The 21086-nt window shown below is 44.3% G+C and overlaps 1 protein-coding gene across 2 annotated transcripts in view; it reads right to left on the bottom strand.

The window, feature by feature from the left end:
- The window catches only part of MACROH2A2 (macroH2A.2 histone), a 54421-nt gene extending 33667 nt beyond the window's left edge, over window positions 1-20754 (bottom strand). The window contains exons 1-2 of one of the 2 annotated variants that reach the window (XM_068547728.1): window positions 20495-20754; window positions 1498-1729 (exon numbers count right to left, since the gene is read on the bottom strand). In XM_068547728.1, coding sequence (XP_068403829.1) covers window positions 1498-1669 — 172 coding nt within the window. In that variant the 5' untranslated portion in view covers window positions 1670-1729; window positions 20495-20754. The remainder of the gene's footprint in view (window positions 1-1497; window positions 1730-20494) is intronic. The other variant, XM_068547727.1, reaches the window with a different exon arrangement.
- Window positions 20755-21086: the final 332 nt, after the last annotated feature.

The raw sequence follows: 21086 nt of genomic DNA, 5'->3' as shown, positions 1-21086 counted from the left end.
GCTATAGTATGCATTGCTATGAGGTCTGGTGGCTCTAACTGAAGATAGATGAAAAATCATATAAATGGCCCAATGCTATTAGCAGGGAAGAGTCTAAGGACTTACTGTGTGCACTGACAGGTAGACGCTCGACAAATATTTGTTGAATGAATGAAAAGGAAAACATAAGCTTTTTCATCAAACACTTCTGAACCAAAGAAGAGAGTCACCGGTCAACAAAATCTGAAAAGGCCAAATTTTGTTCTATTGTATTATGCACAGTTTAGACTTTTGCCAAGTGGAGGCACAGGAACTACTAATTATTTTGATTATACAAACATTAGAACGGGGCAGTGTAGTGAAGCAGAAAGTGCACAGCTCAGGGTTGAAGGACGTCAGGATATCCGGGCTCCCCGCTTGGAGGCTGTGGAATCTCTGGGTTACTCAGGGTCTTCCAGTATCAGTGGGTGAGACAGACCTAAAGGTTGTTTTAAAGCTTCAGTCACCGTTTTCAAAGTCCCTCCTCTCCCTCCAAGCCAGGAGATTTTTTCCCCATCAGATTCCTGGGTTTAAAATGCAGCCAGGAACGTGCATTTTAGAAAAGCCTCCCCCAGGCCGTCAGACCTGCTGCTGAAAGACTGGCTAAAACCTTGCTCCTCTGAGTGGCCTCTGGCCCAGCAGCATGAGCATCACATCACAGCAGTGCGTTAGAAATGCAGAGTCTCAGGTCCTACCCTACCCTTGACCTTGTCAACAAGATCCCTGGAGTGATCCCCACTTTGAAAAGCACTGCCCTATCACACTTGATTGGTTTGACTTTCAGAGCGCTCCAGTCAACCTCTCCAACCTCCAGAACAACAACAAAAAAGCTAAATGTAAGGTTCCTCAAATAGATAAAGAACACACACAACAAAAATGTCATCTTTCAGTAAAAAAAAATAATTTTAACAACGCACATGGGAAACTATTTCCTATGTATTTGTAGACAGAGAACCACCTCTGTAAAGGAGAGAACAGTTAAAACGTTGTCGGCTTCATGGAACCGACTGAAGACGCTTTCAATGCTGGGCTCAACATTATTTATGGACGTTGAGTCCTAGGTTCAGTACAGCAGGAGAACTGAGGTTTAGTGAGGACCGTGAAGTAAAAGTGAAGACCCCTGTTACAAAATGAACAGCAAGCCCCTATCTTCCCCATAGTTTGTCTTTTGTGGGAACCTAGCAATTTACGTATTACATTTGTCTCCAGCAAGACACACCTTTCTTGGGGCTGGTCTAGAAAAGACACTTTCTTGTGGATTCTCTTCCTTCCATGTTGATCCTCTGCCCTTATGTGCTCTTCCCTAAAGCCTGCAGGAGTTGGTTTTAGCCAAGCAGGCAAACTGAAACCCCATTACCGCGCACAGCGACCTTGAGACAGCCACGGGCGAATCAAGGCTTCCCTGCCCAGCCTGTGTGCAGGGGCCGAGGGGAACGTGAGATGTGGGAGCGGGCTACCTGCCCTGCGTGTTCACGTTACCTGCCAGGTATTCGATGACCGCGGCCATGTAGACGGGAGCACCCACGCTTATCCGGTACTTGAACGTCCCTTTCTTCAGGTACCGCATCAGCCTCCCCACCGGGAAGATGACCCCGGCCCTGGCCGAACGCGACAGCTTGGACATTTTCTTCTTCCCGCTCCGGCCCGACATCTTGCCTTAGTTTTGCTCTCAGCTTGCTTGACACGGTGGCCTCCCGGCACTAACTCAATGCTGGAAAGGAAAGGTGGCAAGGTAAGGAAGGGCGACTGGCCTACAGCTTGGGAACCGTGGTGCGGCCACAGAGCTCGTGTGACATGCCTGATGGCCCCGGGGAGGCAGTCCAGACCTGGCTGCCACCGCAGGGTGCTGCAAATGGGGAGCTGGGGGTCGGCAGGCCCACCCATGAACAACTGCCCCCACTCCCATCCAGCCCAGCCTCTGTAGGAGAGGCCATGGTCCTGCGGTCAACCTCCAAAGAGGTCCACTTCAACATCCCCAGAACCTGTGAATATGCTACTTACATGGCAGAAGAGACTTTGGAGATGTGATTAAGCTAAGGATGCTCTGGTGGGGAAGATTATCCTGGATTATCTGGGTGGGCCTAATGTAACTGCAAGGGTCCTTATAAGATGGAGGGAGGAGATGAGAGTAGTGACAGTATGACAGCAGGAAATGGATTCTCCCCTCTTAGCCTCCAGAAGGAACCAGCCCTGCTGACACCTTCACTTTAGCCCATTGAAAATGATTTTGGACTTCTGACCTCCAGAACTGTAAGAGAATAAATTTGTATTGTTTTCAGCCACTAAATTTGGGGGATAACTTGTTACAGCAGCAACAAGAAAACTAATATGGTTCCTCTTTGCCCTGATTTGCTTCTGCCTCTTTTAATAAATAGTACAAAGTTAATATGGCCATGGCTATCATAATGGTTAGCTTTGACCCACAACTCAGAGCTGATGTACACTTCTCAGATGGAAGCACTCTTCTAAATTCCCTAATAACGTACTATTCTTTTTTTTAAAATTTTTATTGGAGTATAGTTGATTTACAATGTTGTGTTAGTTTCAGGTGTACAGCAAAGTGAATCAGTTATACATATACATATATCCACTCGTTTTTTGATTTTTTTCCCCTATAGGCCATTACAGAGTATTGAGTAGAGTTCCCTGTGCTATACAGTAGGTCCTTATTAGTTATCTATTATATATATAGTAGTGCATATATGTCAATCCCAATCTTCCAATTTATCCCTTCCCCCTGTAGCATTCTTAAAAACAGAAACATGCCAGAAGAGGCAGTTTTATTGACTATGCTAATGTAGAGTAACACAGCAAATTAAAAGCCATAATGCAACCCAAGCTTTTGCTCCTTAGAATGGGGAATCCAGGTTGATTTGGGGGAGAAACTTCAGAATCAGCACGAAGAGCTGACTTCAGTACGGTGCACCAAGAGACACGTATATGATTCTGTGTTATTTTAGGAAGCTATCTTTTGTGTGAAGATAAAATAATTATATACTTCTGAAAAAGCCTTTGTAAGGCTAAAACTAATTCAGAGAATTGTAATAGAGCTAAACCTGTTGGTGGAGGGAGTACCGTAACCAAAAAAGGAACATAAGCCAGAATAAGTAAAAGCAAATTACAAGCAAGCAGAACCAAAGAAAAGGAAACAAAAATTTTCTAGCAAAAAATGTTAATGAATCAAAGCTCTCTGGCCCAAGGGCAACATCATTCTCAGTGGCCATTTTCTTTGGGGATGGACAATGAGAAGGCCAAAAATAAATTGAAATTGGTTCTATCTGTTGAGGCAGCCGTCTCAAATTTTGGCTCGGTTAGTTTACTTACTAACAGCCAAGATGGCAAGGAAAAGGCCTAAGAAAGTGGGTAAGAATATGATGGAAGAAAGTGCTAAATAAATGCATGGCTAATATGAAAGATGCAAACCTGGGGTTTCTTTAATCTGGATGGAAGATTGAACATAGAGTTCAATTTTCTAAAGTATCCAATAACTCTGTATGACTGAGGAGTTTTATATAAGAACTATGGAATTTAGCAACAAATCCCATTCTCAGCACCCTCTTGTCTCTGAGGTAAATGACGTGAGTTTGAGGCATTTTACTATATACTTCACATACATTCTTTTGGTATGCTCATATGTACTTACTACACTCCTATTTTATGTGTCGTTTTGCCACCAAGAGATGTAGGTGTTCATCAAAGTTAAGTACAAGCAAAGATGAGCAAATAGCCCGAGAGCATTATCTCTTTCCCAGTAAGGCACAGGGATAAAACAGTATCACCTTTTTTAGAACTTCCACATTTCTCTGCTTCTGCTGCAAACTCTCATAAATCCACTTACAGCTGTCCTCTCTGTGACGAAGCAGGTAGCTGCATACTAGGATTATAACCATCAATTCATGTTGAAGCAACTTAGGTCAGGCATCGATGAGTGTACAGAGTACCTGCTGGTAGTCAGTGCTGTCCCAGGGGACAGGGCACACGAAAGCAATGTTAAACAGTCCCTGTTCTCAGGGACAGTTACATGGCACATGCTGGCTACCCACTGGTGGCGTTCAGAATGGGGGTGGCCCCTGGTGTAGTGGAAACAGCCTGGGACCAGGCAGGAATCCCTGGGTGTGGTCCCACTTCTACATGACTAGCTATGGGAGCTGTGTGTGTTATTCGAGTGGGCCTCATCTGTAAAACAGGGAGGTGACTGATTGATCCTGAAGGTCCCTCGGGTCTTAAACATTCCAGTCTTTGTAACTGCACTTTCAAATGGTTCTGGAAAAGAAGCTCAGTCTCTTTAAGAAATGAGTTCTGAAGAGTTAAGAGCCTGTGCAGGTGCATAAAGAGGTGTTAGTATTGGTGACTCCACTAAACCGATTATTAGTTACTGATAAGTGGGGGGAGGGGGAAGAATGAGTAGGTCTGGTTGCCGAGGAAACCACCTGAAAAGCCCATCACAGGATGGACATGCTCTGTGGATACCGTACGATGTGCTGGATGGTCATAATCTCTCCTACAGAGAGAAAAATGCACGGAGCACAAACAACACAAAGCAGGACCCCTTCATCCCCCCCCCCCACCCCCCAATACATTTTTCTCAGATGAAAACAGACAGGGAATGACTAGGTGTGCAGGATAAAGCCACCCAGGGACTTTCCCAGTATGTCAAGTGGAGTCACAAATTGCCCTAAAACTTGGAAATAAGGACTGGCAGTAGAAGAAAAACAGGGGACTGTAGGGGATTGATGCCTAACACATTCATGAAGATGAAATAGGAAAGGAAAGGAAAGTCAGGGTTAGAGCAAATAGAAACATGCGAGCTGACTATTATAAAATGTAGGGATCACCCCAAACGCAGCACTTTGTAACGAGACTTTCCTTCTTTGGCTTTCCTCTAGGTTAGGGCCTTAGAGCTGGGGAAGAAGCGCCATTTGAAGTCTAAGTGTGAGGTTGACTGTTGCATGTGCTTCAATAGGACTAGAGAGTTCTTTGTGTCTGGGGACCCATCTTTTTGATAGGGAACCAGTGACCAAAACCACTTATCCTGGCCAGGCACAATAATAACCGCTTGCATAAGCTGTCTCATAACAGAAGGTCCTGATTAGGAGCGCGGTATGTCCTGCCAACCTCCCAGGAACCCTCACACTGGAATCCATCTTCGCTGGGAGATGCAAGTGCCACCAGGGAGGACCCTGAGTCAGATCAAGTGTGGGCACAAGCAAGATGACTGGCCAGAGACAACCCAGAAAACTAACTCCACCACCATCATAAATCCTGAGACTGCGAGCCACGTGGCAGAGCAGTTCTCCTGGGTTCCCTTACTCTGCTGCTCTCTGCCCAGGCGCCCCTTTCCAGTAAAGCCTTTTGTTCTGTCAGTAGGTGTGTCTCCTCGGACAATTCATTTCTGAGGGTTAGACAAGAGCCCATTTTAGGGCCCTGGAAGGGGTCCCCCTCTGGTAACACTTTCAGACATCATGCTGAGTTTAAGCAGCCAGGTGCCTAATTCCTGGCCCCGAGGGCTGGGAGGCCCCTGCACCTTGTAAGAATCAGACCACCTCCAGGAATCCTTAGAGGAAGTAGAGAGGAGGTTCACGGGGGCTGCCAGGTCATACCTGCCGGAACCCACAGATGGAAGGAAGTGTTGAGCCTCCTCGGCCCACTAGAGAGAAGACCCTACTTTCTAAATCCCCCAGCCCCCCAGCCTGTGCTGGACTCTGCCTGCAGGGGTGAGAAGTGATAACCTCTAACTTCCTTCTTTTCTAGGCCTCCCCTGACTCTATGCAGTCTTGGGAAGCCAGGAGTTTAAAAACTTGAATGCGTTTTTATTTACTTCCTGTGAATTTGAATCTCCGTGGAGGGCCACTCATCGAAAGAGAACTATTGCAATGTGGAATCTGTTTCCATCAGACTAACACTTAAATGTTTACATTTATTTACCTTCTGCTCGAAAACAAGTTTTGTTCTAATTAGGCAGAGCTTAAGGACTATAGTACATGACGTTTGTTTATAGGTTCGAAGAAAGAATATGGCTGGATGCAGCTCTTCCAGTGGTTACACACACTACGTGGAGGACGTGAGAGGAACTGGGAAGCAGACCAGACACAACCTAGATCTGCATCGTACCTGTCCTTCCACATCTGAACGACCAAGGTATGACCACAGTATAAAGTCTCATAATTACTCTCGAAGTGAACAGAAGAGTTTGAAGCATGTTAAGTTGGGGGGCGGGGCAGGAGAATAAAACTCAGGGAAGAAGCAAGGAGAATGCAGTGTTGCCTGCTTACTCCTTTCACCTCCAGGAGCACGGCAGTTGGGAGAACACCACTGGTTTTGTGTGTGCTGGGGAAGTATGGGACTCTGTTGTTTTAGGATTTGTTTTCATGTTTGCTTTTTAAGCCCATAAGAACACCAATGAGTTAGATTTTACAGGTATCACAAGGGTAAATATTAAATTGCGGCACTGACTCAGACATGGACAATAAACTCACACTAGCCTATTTAAATAACTATTGTATTTCATTGATTTTATGATGTGCCTTTTTAAAAAAACATTTTACTATCTCTAGAAATCCGTATGCATCTTGCAATCTGTGACATCAGAGATTCAATGAAAGACAGTATTTATGGAGCATTTATTATTGAACAAGAAATGACATTAGATGTTGTGGAATATACATGGCCTCTGTCCTCAAATATTTTCCAATGAACTTGCATTACAGCTCATAATAAAGTTTTAAACAGATGCTACAGCCATGGTTTCCAAACTGTGTGCCAAGGGACCCCGGGACACAACAGCTAATGTTTTTTTTGTTTGTTTGTTTTTTTAATAAATTTATTTATTTATTTACTTTTGGCTGCATTGGGTCTTCGTTGCTGTGCGCAGGCTTTCTCTAGTTGCGGCGAGCGGGGGCTACTCTTCGTTGCGGTGCGCGGGTTTCTCATTCGGTGGCTTCTCTTGTTGCAGAGCACGGGCTCTAGGCACGCAGGCTCAGTAGTTGTGGCACACGGGCTTCAGTAGTTGTGGCACACGGGCTCTAGAGCGCAGGCTCAATAGTTGTGGCGCATGGGCTTAGTTGCTCCGCGGCACGTGGGATCTTCCCGGACCAGGGCTCGAACCTGTGTCCCCCTGCATTGGCAGGCGGATTCTTAAGCACTGCGCCACCAGGGAAGTCCCACAACAGCTAATGTTTAAGCTTTCAAGTGAAATACAGTGATAGTCAACCTCTGTTGGCCTCCACAACTACTAGTTCATTGTGGTTCCACCAGAGGTTCAGGGTAGATTGTACTATCTTTTGTGTGTGTGTGTGTGTGTGCTATTTTCTTTTTGGTGATGCCATATCTTTTGCAAAGCTGAATTTTTGGCTGTTGTGATTAAAAGCAAGTGCTGGGTGAAAATCAGTGTGGAACAGAAAATGAGAGTGGCAGTGTCCAATCTGATTCCAAGGTGTGAGAAGTCGTGTAATGTCCAACAGGTGTACACACCCTCTGTGTAATTCATCGTGGTTATTTAAGAACAGGATGCAAATGTTCTTTGTTCTTCTAACTCATGTGTTATTATTTTTTCAAAGAGCTACTAAATTGTCAGGACAGAAATACTTATTAGGTTGTTGAGACCAAACCACTTAATAAATGGAATGGAAGGCATTTCTTCTGGCTTAAGGGCTCTGTGAAAAAATGGCTGAGACCCTAAGTTCTCTGTGAATCTGTACAAGCTGAAACATAATTATGACTTGCTCAGGGCCACCCTAAAGCAAGGAAAACAAGAAAGCTAAAGAAGTTATTTAAAATTTTGAATTTATCTTTAAATCTAATACTTGCACACAGTAAAACAAAGAAAAAGGTAAAGAACTTTATTATTTTATTTCCTCCATTGATTGCCTTGAAAACTGTATTTTTATTCATTTATTTATCTATACATTTTTGGCCGTGCCACACGGCTTGAGGGATCTTAGTTCCCTGACCAGGGATTGAACCCAGGCCCCGGCAGTGAAAGCACGGAGTCCTAACCACTGGACCGCCAGGGAATTCCCGAAAACTTTAAATAATACACTTCAATCTCCATTTCCGATTCCACCAACTTTAGGGACTGTCTCCTAAGCCATTGTCATGTAAAATGAGGATGTATGGGCCCCAATCTTTCCCTGGTCCTCTCCTCCCGACTTTACCTCCGTACTTCCACCTCTGTCTTCTATACTTTCCACTATCCCGATTTATCACATTTCTATTTTGCTCTGTAATCACATAGCGAAATCTCCTGCGTTTTGTCCGTAGGTATAATTTTGAAAGTTAAATGCCAATGAACAGCATTTATATGATGAAGACTCTGTAACTCTTGTTCCCTTCAGAATCAAGTGGGATGTTAGCTTCACATTTCTGTGGTCCAACACTAGGACCCTTGTGTCTTCGTATCAAGAAGTGGAGTCTCTTGGTTCTGAAAACATGTTGTTCAACGTCATTCCACATTTTACTTGGCTTCACATTTGGATCATGTCTTTCTCGTAAAGCCTCCCCCACGCGCCCAAGTTACTACGAGCGTACCTCGGAGTTACTGTGGGTGCAGCTCTAGAACACCCCAATAAAGTGAGTCACATCAATTTTTTGGTTTCCCGGCACATAGAAAAGTTATGTTTTCACTATACTGTGGTCTATTAAGCATGCAATAGCAGTGTGTCTAAAAAAACAACGTACATACCTTAATTAAAAAATACTTTATTGCTAAAAAAAATGCCAAAACAACTAAAATAGTAACATCAAAGACCAACTGATCACAGATCACTATAACAAATATAATAATGAAAAAGTCTGAAATATTGTGAGAATTACCAAAATGTAACACAGAGACATAAAGTGAGCAAATGCTGTTGGGAAAATGGCGCCGGTAGACTTGCTCAAGGCAGGGGTGCCACAAATCTTCAATTTGCAAAAAAAAAAAGCAATATCTGTGAAGTGCAGTAAAATGAGGTATGCATGTAACTACAATTGATCCTTGTTATGTGCAGTGGTTCTGTTCTATAAAGTAGGCAGGACACTAAATTAGTGAGTAGTGAACAATTGTTCCTGGGGAAACAGGGTTAGGTCGCTGTCAGCCTCTGATCACAACTTTTTCATCTATGGATCAGTACAAAACCTTGTTTGATGTGTGTTTCTTTTAACGACACCTTATTTAATATGAATTGTTGATTCATTAACATTGAGCTCACGGCCAGCAGCACAATAACTCTTGCTTGAATACAGCTTATCTAACACACATATTTTCTACATAAGGCACAGCTCAGCCTCCTTGCGTTTAGGAACACTAGACAGCACTTCAAGACTACACTTGGGGGCCATTTAATACAGTGAAATCACTAACAGAAAGCACAAAAATGTGAAAAACGTGGCACTAAATAGACCATGAAAAAGACCCTCGTATGCAGGGTGGGAGATGAAACAGGAAGGTAGAGTGTGGCCTTGTTTGACCTCAGCGGGTAAGGTGTGCAGTGGATGAGTCAGTGTTTTCTGCTCTGTGCCTGTCTTTGAAAGACCACAAAAGCGCCGTGAGTATTGATTTGGGGTTACAAATAAACTTCAGTGAGTAGGCAAGTTCGCAAATATGGAATCTGTGAATAATGAGGGTTGACTGTACTTTTTCTCTGTTCTTGTTGACGAAAGAGAAATGTGCCTTTACCATATTCTAAAAGTCACCCAGCTTCTCAGTCACACTGCTCTTTGCAGGGGGCACTTTTTTCCCAGAGACTTTGTTCCTGAAGCCCTCTGAGCTGGGCTCCAGTGTGGAGTGGTTCTTTTACCCAGTGGTCATCTTTCCCAGCTCATCCCTGATGCCTTGGCTTCTTCTTTCTTGGCTTTCTCCCTTGTTTTCCGTTTATCTGCCTCATGTATCTCTTCAGAGACAGTACTGAGAAGTAAATTTTGTTTTCTGACACAAATGGAATTGTCTTTATTGAATGATCTTTGGATTATTATTTGGTGGAGTTTCTAGCATCAAAATTGCTAGCATCAAAATCATTTTGCTTCAACGTTTTGAAGCCATTGATCCATCATTTTTGGCATCCGGTGTTACAGAGAAGTTGTGTAGCCCCCGTCTCCCAAGCTTTAAAATTTTCTCTGTATGTTCTAAAATTTCACAAGGATGTATCTAGGTGTCAGCACTTGATGATAAGCCTGTTCAATTTGAAGACTATTCATAACTCCTGGAATTTTTTTCCTGTCATGTATTTGATTATTTCCTCCCATCTCTTAATTTCTCCCACTTCTCCCTTTACTTGTCTCTTAGTGGGATGCCTGTAAACCAGGTCTTGGATCTCCTAGATTGCTCCCCCAAGTCTCTTAACCCTTTTTTTTAAGGATTTTTTTTTGATATGGACCATTTTTAAAGTCTTTATTGAATCTGTTACAATATTGCTCCTGAGTTTTCTTTTTTTTTTTTTTAATGTTTTGGTTTTTTGGCGCAAGGCATGTGGGATCTTAGCTCCCTGACCAGGGATCAAACCCGCACTCCCTGCACTGGAAGGCAAAGTCTCAACCACTGGACCGCCAGGGAAGTCACAAGTCCCTTAATCTTTTCCTTCCGTTTCTCAGTCTTTTTAATTTTTATTTTGGTAATCATATTGTTAATTTCCGAACATTCTTCTTGTTCTCTGATTGGTTTTTTTTCATAGCATCCTGTTCTTTTATGAATGCACCATGTCTTCCAATCTCTCTGAAACTAGTTGGGATGTGTTTACATCATCTTCTTTCTCTAAATTATTTTATCCAGTCAGTTGTCCTATTTATTTATTTTCATCTTTTTCATGTTGGCTTTCCTTACATGTCTGGTGATCTTTGGTCATGCATTCATATTTAAGAATGAAAGACAAGGTTGCTTATTACAGGCAGATAGGATAGAAAAGCTTTCCTCAGATACTGTTTGGTAGGCATGGTTCCTGTTTGGGACCTCTGGGTACATGTGCAGGGCATGCCAATTAGCAGGCATCACCTTAGGGTCCCTGGTTAGGAACTGAGAGCCCCCAAATGCCAGAATGAGGGAGGTTTACTTGGTAGAGCCATACCCATCCTCCAAATTCTAGACCTGCCCTGTAGTTGTTCAATTTCTTTAGAGAAGAAACCTCAGATCATTAGTTTGGAGGATAAATGCCAGATTTGCAGAAGCTCTACTAGGAGTAGGGGAGGGAGAGAGGCCAATTCACCTGGCTGTTCTGGAGACAGACCTTCAATGACTCCCCATTTTTCATCCTGCCCACCTTCAGGGCAGCTCCCTCCTGCTTTTATTCTTAGCTGTGGCTCTTCCTGCAATGCCATCCACATGTTCCTATGTACTTTCAGTCATAGAAAGAAATCTGCTGAAATTTGCTGAACTCTCCCATTTGCTGATGACCATCACCAGCCCCTGCCCCTTTGTTGTGAAGTGTTTATTTTCTTTGTAAGTTTTTACCGTTATTTCTGTGGGCTCTAGAGAAGGAAAGCTCATGTGCTCAGAGTCCATCATTTAGAACTGGAAACCAAAAGTGTGACTTTAATTTAACATCTTAACAAACATCATTTGGGAATTAGCCTAGTAAGTACACTAGTAAAAGGAAAAGTTCAGGTGTTTTGTAATTGAGTAAGAATGTCACATTGAAAAATTTAGATTACTTTCATCACCAGGTGAGTCACTGGAAACTAACTGGTCCTGAGATAATTGAGAAATATAAAATTTCATATCAAGAGACTGTATAAGACTCACTAATAGAATCAGACCCTCAGTGTGTCTGTATTTGCATAATTATAGCATATGGGATTCCTATAAACAATATTTAAAACTACACTGTAATCCCAGATGGGAGGAGAAGAAAGGAAACATCCTAAGCATTTGCCCTTATTCAATGAATTGCTCTTGGTGAGAAACAGCAAACTTAATACACTGATTGCCTTCATGAAAAGACAAAATAATCTGGTTTCTTTAGACAACTATCTTCCTTTAATTTAAATAAGTTCTTACTCAAGCAAAAACAGCTGATAAAGAGTAAACTAATTTTTATGCCTCAAACAACTTCTTGAAGTTTTTATTATATGCAAACTGAAGAGGAACAAGGCAAAGTAGCCAACTGGCAAGATGGTCCGTTAGCAGCCGTCAGCAATCCTGATTTAAATGACCATTTTTTCTGCCACCAAGCTTTTGCAAAGTGTCTTTTAAAAAGAGAGAGCAGTCAACACTTGAGATCTGGAGCAATAATTATAGGCCAGTGTGTCACAGGTGAAGTTTGGTTGGGCTGATGAACCACCGTGACGAAGGATCTAGAATTTCAAAACAGCTTATTTTATTTATTTTTTAATTGGAGTATAATTGCTTTACATAGTTGTGTTAGTTTCTGCTGTACAACGAAGAGAATCAGCTATATGTATACATATACTCTTTTGAGATCATTCCCTTCAGAAGTATATAAATCAAAATACTTTCATATATACATTATTTTAAATCTAAAACTAAGAGGTCTTATAGCTTTTTAATGATGGAAATTAATTTTTAAAACTTTAAATGTTTTCTGTAAGGTTCATAAACATGAAATTTATAGTGTCACCCCCTAATAGATTCATTTTAAAATTGCTGAAATTTATTCAATTTATTCATTTTTAGTTCCCATGATACTTCCCTAATCTGTAGTATTGTGCTTCAGAATATTTTATATTGTAAATACTTATGAAAAAACAAAGTAGTTCTGCAATGAAGCATCTTTACTTTGTCAGTTCAAAACTATCCTTTGGGAGAATAAAATGAGATGAAATAAAACTAGGTAGGACATAAGGGAATTCACTATAATTATATTAACTATATGTAGAAATATATTTTTAAAGGGTATGAAAAAAGTCTCTTAGCCTCCTACCTGATAAAATTCTAACATATTTTGGTGTGTTACCCTAAATACTGTATTAATATAATAGAAGCTTATTAGTATTATTTTGTAGCTGTGAAAACCATTTTCAGTAGTCCCAGCTAAATCACTTGCTCTATTACAGTTCCATTTATGAACTCCAAGGGCAAATCATTATTGCACAAGTAATACTTTGCAAATCATTTTCTTCCACGGCCACCTTTAAGTGAATGAGAAGAGTCAATAATCTTATTGTCATATATGTTAAAGCACATTAACAATTTATAACGTAAAGAGCTGTATCAAATGCAATTTCATTGAAATGACACTCGGATCAAATTAATCAAGTTAACCAACCATGAACGTTAGAACCAAGCATTAACTCAATTTATTTAAATTATACTATTGGATTACAAATCATTCCCTTTTAAAAAAGCATTTCAAGTCCTGCCCTGGAATAATCTGGCGGGAAACTCAACTGCCAGCACATTCTTTATAAGTCAGAGGCAGAGGATATGTGGCCATCTGGGGCACTCTAGAAGGGGTGGGGAGCAGAGCGAGGGATGGATGGAGCAGACGTGGGGTAGATTTAGGATATCTGCTGCTACTGCAGTACATGCTGACTTTTTAAGACATTTTGTCATTGTTGAACCAGAGCTAAGTTTTGTTTTGCTTTGTTTTTGTTTTTGCTCCTTTGTCATTAGCCTTATGTTATTTTGTAATATAAATATATTTGGCCACCTATGGTACTAGTTGGATGAGAAATTAATATAAATGAATGAATAAAAATACTTTGAGCTCTCTTTGTTTCTGAGTTAGCAACGCACCCCAGAAGAAAATGAACCGGTTTGCCTTCCTGAATCTATTTATTCACAGAAAACATAATAAAAACAAAACCGTTCACTGGGTCCAGCCGGCTTTCGTCTTTTTGCTCTTTTGAGAATTAACAAATTGCAACAGTGGACAAGCTATCCTGTTTCCTTAAAATCGAATAGTTTCAAATTAATAGTGAGGTGTATTGTTTTACAGTGATCTGTCTTGCTGCCCTGAGCAGGGGACTAGCTTGGAACCAAGATGACCTGCTCAGGGAGGGCGAGGGGATGTGGCAGTTCCCTTTGGCAGTGGGTGAGTGGACCAGTACCAGTGAGTGGGTGGGCTGCAGCCCCTGGGGCTGCCTGACCCACCAGGGGCTCCCAGAGACATCCATGACTGCTGGGCCAGTTGTGGGCTCTCAAAGCCAGAGCAGACTGTGTGCTGAGCAGAGGCAGCTGCCCGGAACCGCTCTTCCTCCGTCCCTCCCCCTGCCTGCCCCTCCCCACCCTGTTTTCCTTACTGTCAGTGCTAAGGCAGGGGCTGCACTGCAGGGACCAGTGGCTGGGGGGCTGTTGCTTCAGCTGCAGTGTTCTGTGCTGGTGACAGGCACTGTTGCTCCCTGGTCAGAGCTGTGAGGGTGCATGTTGCATCACCTGCACCAGGTAAGGGCGACGGCCAGCCTCTGTAGGGTGCATCATGGTGGGAGAATGGAAGGTACAGTGGACGGAGGAGGGGGGGATCCAGTTCTGAATCAACCAGCTGTGGCCCTTAGGCAAATCAGCTGACTTTTCAGAACCTTCCTTTTGCTCAAACAAAGCCTTTCAGAAGCTCTAATATGTACAACACACAGAAGGAGGGGGAGTTATGCTGGTTGGAGTGGGTAAGGCCTGGGAAGCTTGATGGCTTGGTCCCCACCCTTTCCTGCTTTGGGCCTCTGCGCCCTGTGGCGCTCCACTGGAGAACCATGGCACCAGCTGACCTCTGAGGTCCTTTCGGACCTAAAAGTTGCTGCTACTCTAGGAAGATGCTCAAAATGTCACTCCTCCTGAGCCCCGACCCTCCATCTGTTACTTCGTTCATAGAGATGGAACAATCAGGTAGAATTAAATCACATGCCGGTGATCTTTCCTTCAAAGTCACTATTTCATCACCCATGATAACAACAGAAAGGAAAAAGTGGGCCTGAAAAACTGCTTTACTTTGTTTATGGCCTGCCTCTTCTCCACCCCAAGACAATGATCGACATTGTTTACTAAAGAACAGCAGAGGTGAAAATCCAGTTTAGAAGCAAGGGGGCAATGATGACCACCTCATTGAAATTCTGGAAAACTGGTCAATTTGGAAGTATAGCACTCTGGTGGGGAACCCGGTGAATTATTGTCTGATCTAAAAGTTTATGTTGTGTATGGTATGAGCTATTGGAATTTACGTTTTCATAGTCTACCACCACTATTTACTGTAACGGTTTTATTGAGCAGTGAAGGCAGCAAAAGTACAAGTTACACAGTTCTGTGTATGAACCATTACTGCTGCCGGGCCAGTGAACACAGGGCCTGGGATTTCCTGGAAAAGTTTGACTTCATTTTGTTATATTTTTGTCCTGTTGTCATGGAAATAACCCACATTTAGGCATCAAAACTATATCATCAGGACTACCTCTCATATTCAGAAACGACCTCCAAACCTTTGGTCAGACCATGTATTGCAATTTTGACCTAAACAATACGGTCACTGTAGCTTATTCTTGTGGCATCACAGAATCAGCTGAAATAAACGTCCCTGTACAAGGCTGGTGGTCGTACGCCTGTTTCCACACATGTTCTGTCAAAGCATGGGAATTTTGACTTGAATTACTTACTCCATTCCAAGTCCAAATTGGCAATGCCAGCCAAATAAATTGGGCAAAGTATGATGGATGGTGAGATGGATAAATGAACAATAAAGGCTTCAGAGAAACCACCAAATTTATCTTATTTAATACTTCTTGACGAGACAGTTTAAAGTACAGTGTGATGTGGCTCAATCTGATGCTCTTTATCTTTTATTGACATAGGTAAAACAGTGATGCAAACAGGAGTTTAAAAAGAAAATCTGCATACACTAATGTTAAAATGAACATAATCTGAGAATCACTGGAACGCCAGCACCTCCTGTTCCGCCACATGCACATGAGGATGTGGGGCTGTGGAGTGAGGCTGCCTGGGCGGGAGTCCTAAATCTACCACCCACCGGTTGTGTGGTGACCTTGGGCACATTTTAACCTCTCTCTTCTCTTCTGTAAGATGGGTATAACAACCGTGCCTACCTATAGGGCTGTTGTAAGAATGATAAGCGTTGATACCTTTGAAGGGCTTGGAACAGTACCTGGCAAGCAGTAAGGCACTCAGTAAACATTAGCTACTATGACTTATTTCCACAAAAGAAAGTTTTAGAGACTATTTTCACAGAATGCAGGCTAACATTTTAATTCAAAAGTGACTATTATAATACTATAGTGCTGGATTTGTGTATAACATGAGGTTTAAAACTCAGTGATGTCTTTCTGCTTCTCTCATTGATCTTAGGAGGCAATGTAAAGGGGTGGAAAAGAAATAGTCCTGGGAAAACACTAAGAGCCACATACTCTACAGCAAATACTTTTGTTTTTCCCAAGGCTGGGCACTTTGGGCCCCTCTTGTTCTAATCCCATATTCCCCACCTTCCGTCTGCCTGGGAACCCACAATTATCGCAATGTTAGACCCATAGGATTTCACAAAATCATAATCTAAGACTGAAAAGGACCTGAGTGATGAGTCATTTAGACCACTCCTGCCCAATTTTAGCCACAATAAAAGCGAGGGGTTGTGGTCATTGAACGACTTGTCCATGGCTACACGGGGACTGGGTGAGACCAGACCCAGTCCCCTCACCCCCACTTCTGGAACCCGGGTCTGGGGCTGTTTCTCTTATACTTTGTTGTGTTTCATCCCCACTGGCACCTAGCATAGTATTATGTACACATTTGACATTCAAAAACTATTCCTTAAATGAGTGAATGAATAAGTGAAACCAACCTTAAATATTTGTTTTGAAAGTACTTTGGAGTTCCTTTTGTAATATCTGGGGGGGGGGGGGATGAATTATCTTCTCAAACACTTTTTCCTCCAACCTAATTCCCAATATGCATACCATTGTGCATCTAGGGGAAAACCAATCCCCCATTCTCATGTTTCCATTACATTCTTTTTTAAAATACCACCTTCCAATACCATTGTTAGAACTCATGTCCTCATTTTTTTCCTTCTAAATCTAACTTAAGATATTCATAGAATCATAGTGATGAAAGCAACTGTGACCTGTTCATTTAGTTCACTCCCCAGCCTGAACCTGGGCAAGGCAGGCCAGGACTCAGCCTGCGAGGGAATGCACATCATCCTGCTGAGCAAAGAGGAGGTGCTAGCTAGAGCCTGGTGTCTGCATCAGACTTCCTTCTGCCTGCCTTGTCTCCTCTTCCCCTTTCCCTCCAAATCCTGCTACATTCCCTGTGAAGCCTCACCCAAGGCTTCCCAGCCAGCTTAGAATTCTCTTCTTCCTTTAAAAACTGTCATAGCATTTTAATTACGGCTTTTATTCCACATTATCAATCACTTTTAAATTAATTGTGTTTAGTTATCCAAGCAACATATAAATTAATCCAAGTTGTAAAATTTCAAATATTATAACAACGGTTATGGATGGGTATGATTAATATGATTAAAGTCCTCCACAATGCATCTAATTCTTGTTTCTTTTAGTGGGTGTCTTGTTCTACACCTCTCCTATCCATTTTTACTTATAGAAATTCACAGTTTTATTTTGTTTTTACAAAAATGGTACCATTCAACAAATATTGTTCGGTAATTTGCTTTTTTCGTTAATAATGCATCTCGATGACCTTTCTTAGTAATATATAGACTTACTTCATTGTTTTTAACTGCTTCCTAATTTCCCAGCAGATGTACCAGAGTTTATTTAGCCATTCTCTATTGATGGCCATTAGGGTTGTTTTCAATTTCAGAATTACCAAAACTCTGCCATGGAAGGGAATCACATAATCTGTGTACATGCCTGCCTGCTTCTCTAGGGTACCTACCAAGAAATGGAATTGCTGGGTCACACAGAATGTGAACATTATTAATTTTAACAGTGCCAAACTGCCCTCCCAGTTGGCTATATTAATTTACACACCTGTCAGCAGTATATAAAAGTACCCGTTTTCCTACTAGCTTGCCAATCTTAATCACTTTTCCCCTTCTTTTACCTTCCTATATATTTTATTTCCTAGGTTTGGGGGTGTAAGCTCTCTGAGAGCAGGGCCCATGATCTCCTCATATTTGCGTTTCTTCCCCCATCCAGAGGGGTTTAAAAATTGGCGCTCCATAAACACCTGTTGAATGATCTCTAACCATACGTTTTTCGTTCATCTCTGGGCAGTACACACTTTTCAAAAACATTTACCAAGACAGCATCTAACTTTGAGAATGAAAAACATTCTAAGAAAGTTGGTTGATTTTTTTGCACATTCCTCCCGCTGAACAAGTTACAGATATCTTTCATTTAAAGTTGCCTAAGACAGGATTCTCTCCTGCCTTGCTGGCAGGGGGCAGTGAAAACAGACCTGGTTATCTCAGACAATAGCTAGCAGCGTGTCCCACCCACTGGGAAACAGCAGACCAAAGGCGCCTCAGAATCCCTGGGAACTAGACAGAAGATGGAATGGTGAAGGAGAAGGGTCACAATCTTTGGAACATTCTGGATCTAAGAAGGTAAATTCTTTTATAGAGTTTTGAAATAGAGGAAACCATTAATAATGTCTAAAGCATGGCAATAAATGGACCCAGGTGAGGAGGAACTGTGACAGGGTAGGAAAAACTGGAGTGAAGAACTGGGCATAAGGAAATTTGGATACAGGGAATAGGGGTTTTAAAGGTGTGAATTACGTGATTCAAGAGAAACACTTCCTCCAGGCCAATATTTATTTATATGATAATCTTGGGCTAAAGCAATTCTAAAAATGCACGAGTGTAGTCCCAAATCTTGGCGCTCTGAACATTTATTTGAAAATAAGAAGAGTTTTCCAAAGGGGTAAGAGATAACTTTCAGCTAAATATGAAAGAATTGAGAATTACGTGTAGCTTGGTTTGTGTTTCACAAAAGAACTGCTCCTAAATAAGAAACATAAAGGAAGACACATGTTCGCTCTTAATAATGTTTCCTTTTCTCTCACCTACTGAACCGTTTCAATAGTAACTGCGCAGCCCAGTGAGGGTACAATCGCATTTCGACGCAAACAAATGAGAAGTGAGGAAACCATTTGCCGTGCTGGACCGATTGGGGAATGGCCCCCTGAGGCTGGACCGATACACCTCAGTTCATTAGCGCTGTTGGAAAACCCAAACTGCCCTTACTTTACCATCAGGGCCTTGGGGCTGTGGTCCCCGCTGCACTCCCTTAACCAGACATGGACCCGCGCTTTGGTTTCTCGGCTCATCTCTTTTCGCCCCTTTCATCCCTTCTCCCACCCTGGGGCCGTTGCCAATAAACCTAGCAGTGACCGGGCCTAAATCAAGCCCGTTGTGGCCCATTTTTGGCCAAGAACGATCAGCGTCTGGAAACTACTGGAGGAGGAGGCGCATTTGGCCCTTTGGGGGCTCAGTGCCCTTTTGGCCACCGTTGTGTGGAACAAAGAGGGCAGGAGCGGAGGGCGCCCCCAGGAGGAATGGCGGGAAAAGACATCCGTGGGCGCGATTCAGGAGGCGGGCGAGGCTGGAACTAGGGTGCTCCCGGAGAGCGGGCTAGGCGCCCGGGGAAGCATGGCTGGTCCCCGCCCGCTGCGCCCAGCACGCGATTCGCCCCGAATCTGGCGGCCGGCGCAGCCCTTTCCTGCGTCGCAGCCTCTTTACTTTTATTCCTCCCCCCTCCGATTATTATTACTATTCTTTCCCGCGCAAAGCGGGAACCCGGGACTGCCCAAGCGAGCGGCGGAGGGGCCGCCATTTCCCCGGGAAAGCTCAGCGCGCGTCCGCACCGGGCGCCCCGGAAAGGGAACCAGAGGGGAGTGCCCGGCCCCGAACCCTCCTCCGCGCCGGCTGGGGACTCACAGCCGCCCGCGGCGCCCCGCTCACCGCGCAGCAGCCCCCGACCCTCGCCTCCGCCGCCCGTGTCCCCGGCCTGACCTTCTCCGGCGCGGCCCACCCCCGGACCCCGGTCCCTTCCCTCCTCCCGGCGCCTCCGCGCCCCTTCCATTGTCAGCCCGGAGCAGCCGGCACCCGACCTGGGCACCCTCTGAGGCCCCCAGAGCGGCCCCGCCCGGGCTCTCTCGGCCCCTGCGCAGACCACCGCCCCGGACCAGTCCCCCTCGGCGGCCGGGCGCCTCCCTTCTCCCCCTCTGCGCCCCCAACGCCGCATCTCCAGGAGCCCTCCGCTCCCTCGGGACAGCCTCGCCCGGGGCTCGCGTCTGGACCCCGCATCCCTCCTCCCTCCCTCAACGCCCAAGATGCCCCCGGCTCCTCGCCGGCCACAGGAATTTTACCGCTTCTTTAGCAAACCCCCTCCCCCTTTATTTCCTGAGGAGGCAAGTTGGGCAGCTTGATTTATTAATTTGTCTTTCTTTCTTTTCTTTCTTTCTTTCTTTTTTTTTTTTTTTTTTTTTTGCGGGGAGGGTCGGCTCTCTGGGGAGCGCCCGCAGGGGCTGGGCGGTGAGGAGGGGCAGGGGTTCTCTCCAGCCCCTGCACTGCCCCCGCGGCGCGTTTTGTTTCCAGACCCCGAAGCCCCCTGAACAATAATGCCACCGCCATGGCGGGCTCACCTGGTGCTGTGCCGCCTGCTCTGGGCGCCCGGTGCCCTCCGCGCGCCGCTCCCAGGGCGCAGGTTCGGCCCGCGCGGCGCCGGTGCCGGGCAGGACTCTTTGCCTTTCTTTGGGTTCTATCTGTGCGTGTCAATGGCGGCAAGCGGCAGTTCTCCGGGCCGCGGATAGTAGCGGGGGGAGGAGGAGGAGGGAGAAGGGATTGCTCCTTCTCCACATAACCACCTCTAGGAGGAGTCGCTCAGCCTCATCCCCCGCCAGCCCAGGCTCCGCGACGGGTCCTGGGCTTTCGGTGGGGCTTGATGAGCTATTGTCCTTCAGGAGCATTAATGATGAAACCGCGCGGCCTCCGCGTCGCTGGCGGATCCGCTGGGTACGCTGAGGGCCACTTGCTAAGATGAGGCTCTCCCCAGAGCTGGGGACAGAGGCGCTATGGTCACGATCCAGAGTCTCCTGTTAGCAGGATCCACCTTTGGTGGAAGAAGGCGGCGTGGGCGTTCATCCGGCAGTTCTAGGGAGAGCCTTAGAAGGTGAAAGGGAAAAAATGCCACCTTCGATGGTCTCGTGTCCTGAAATAATAATAAATACATTAACG

Source organism: Eschrichtius robustus, chromosome 7 (assembly GCF_028021215.1).
Source record: "Eschrichtius robustus isolate mEscRob2 chromosome 7, mEscRob2.pri, whole genome shotgun sequence".
Taxonomy (NCBI): Eukaryota; Metazoa; Chordata; class Mammalia; order Artiodactyla; family Eschrichtiidae; genus Eschrichtius; species Eschrichtius robustus.
The sequence above is the reverse complement of the archived record's forward strand: the minus strand, read 5'-3'. Positions and strand labels throughout refer to the sequence as shown.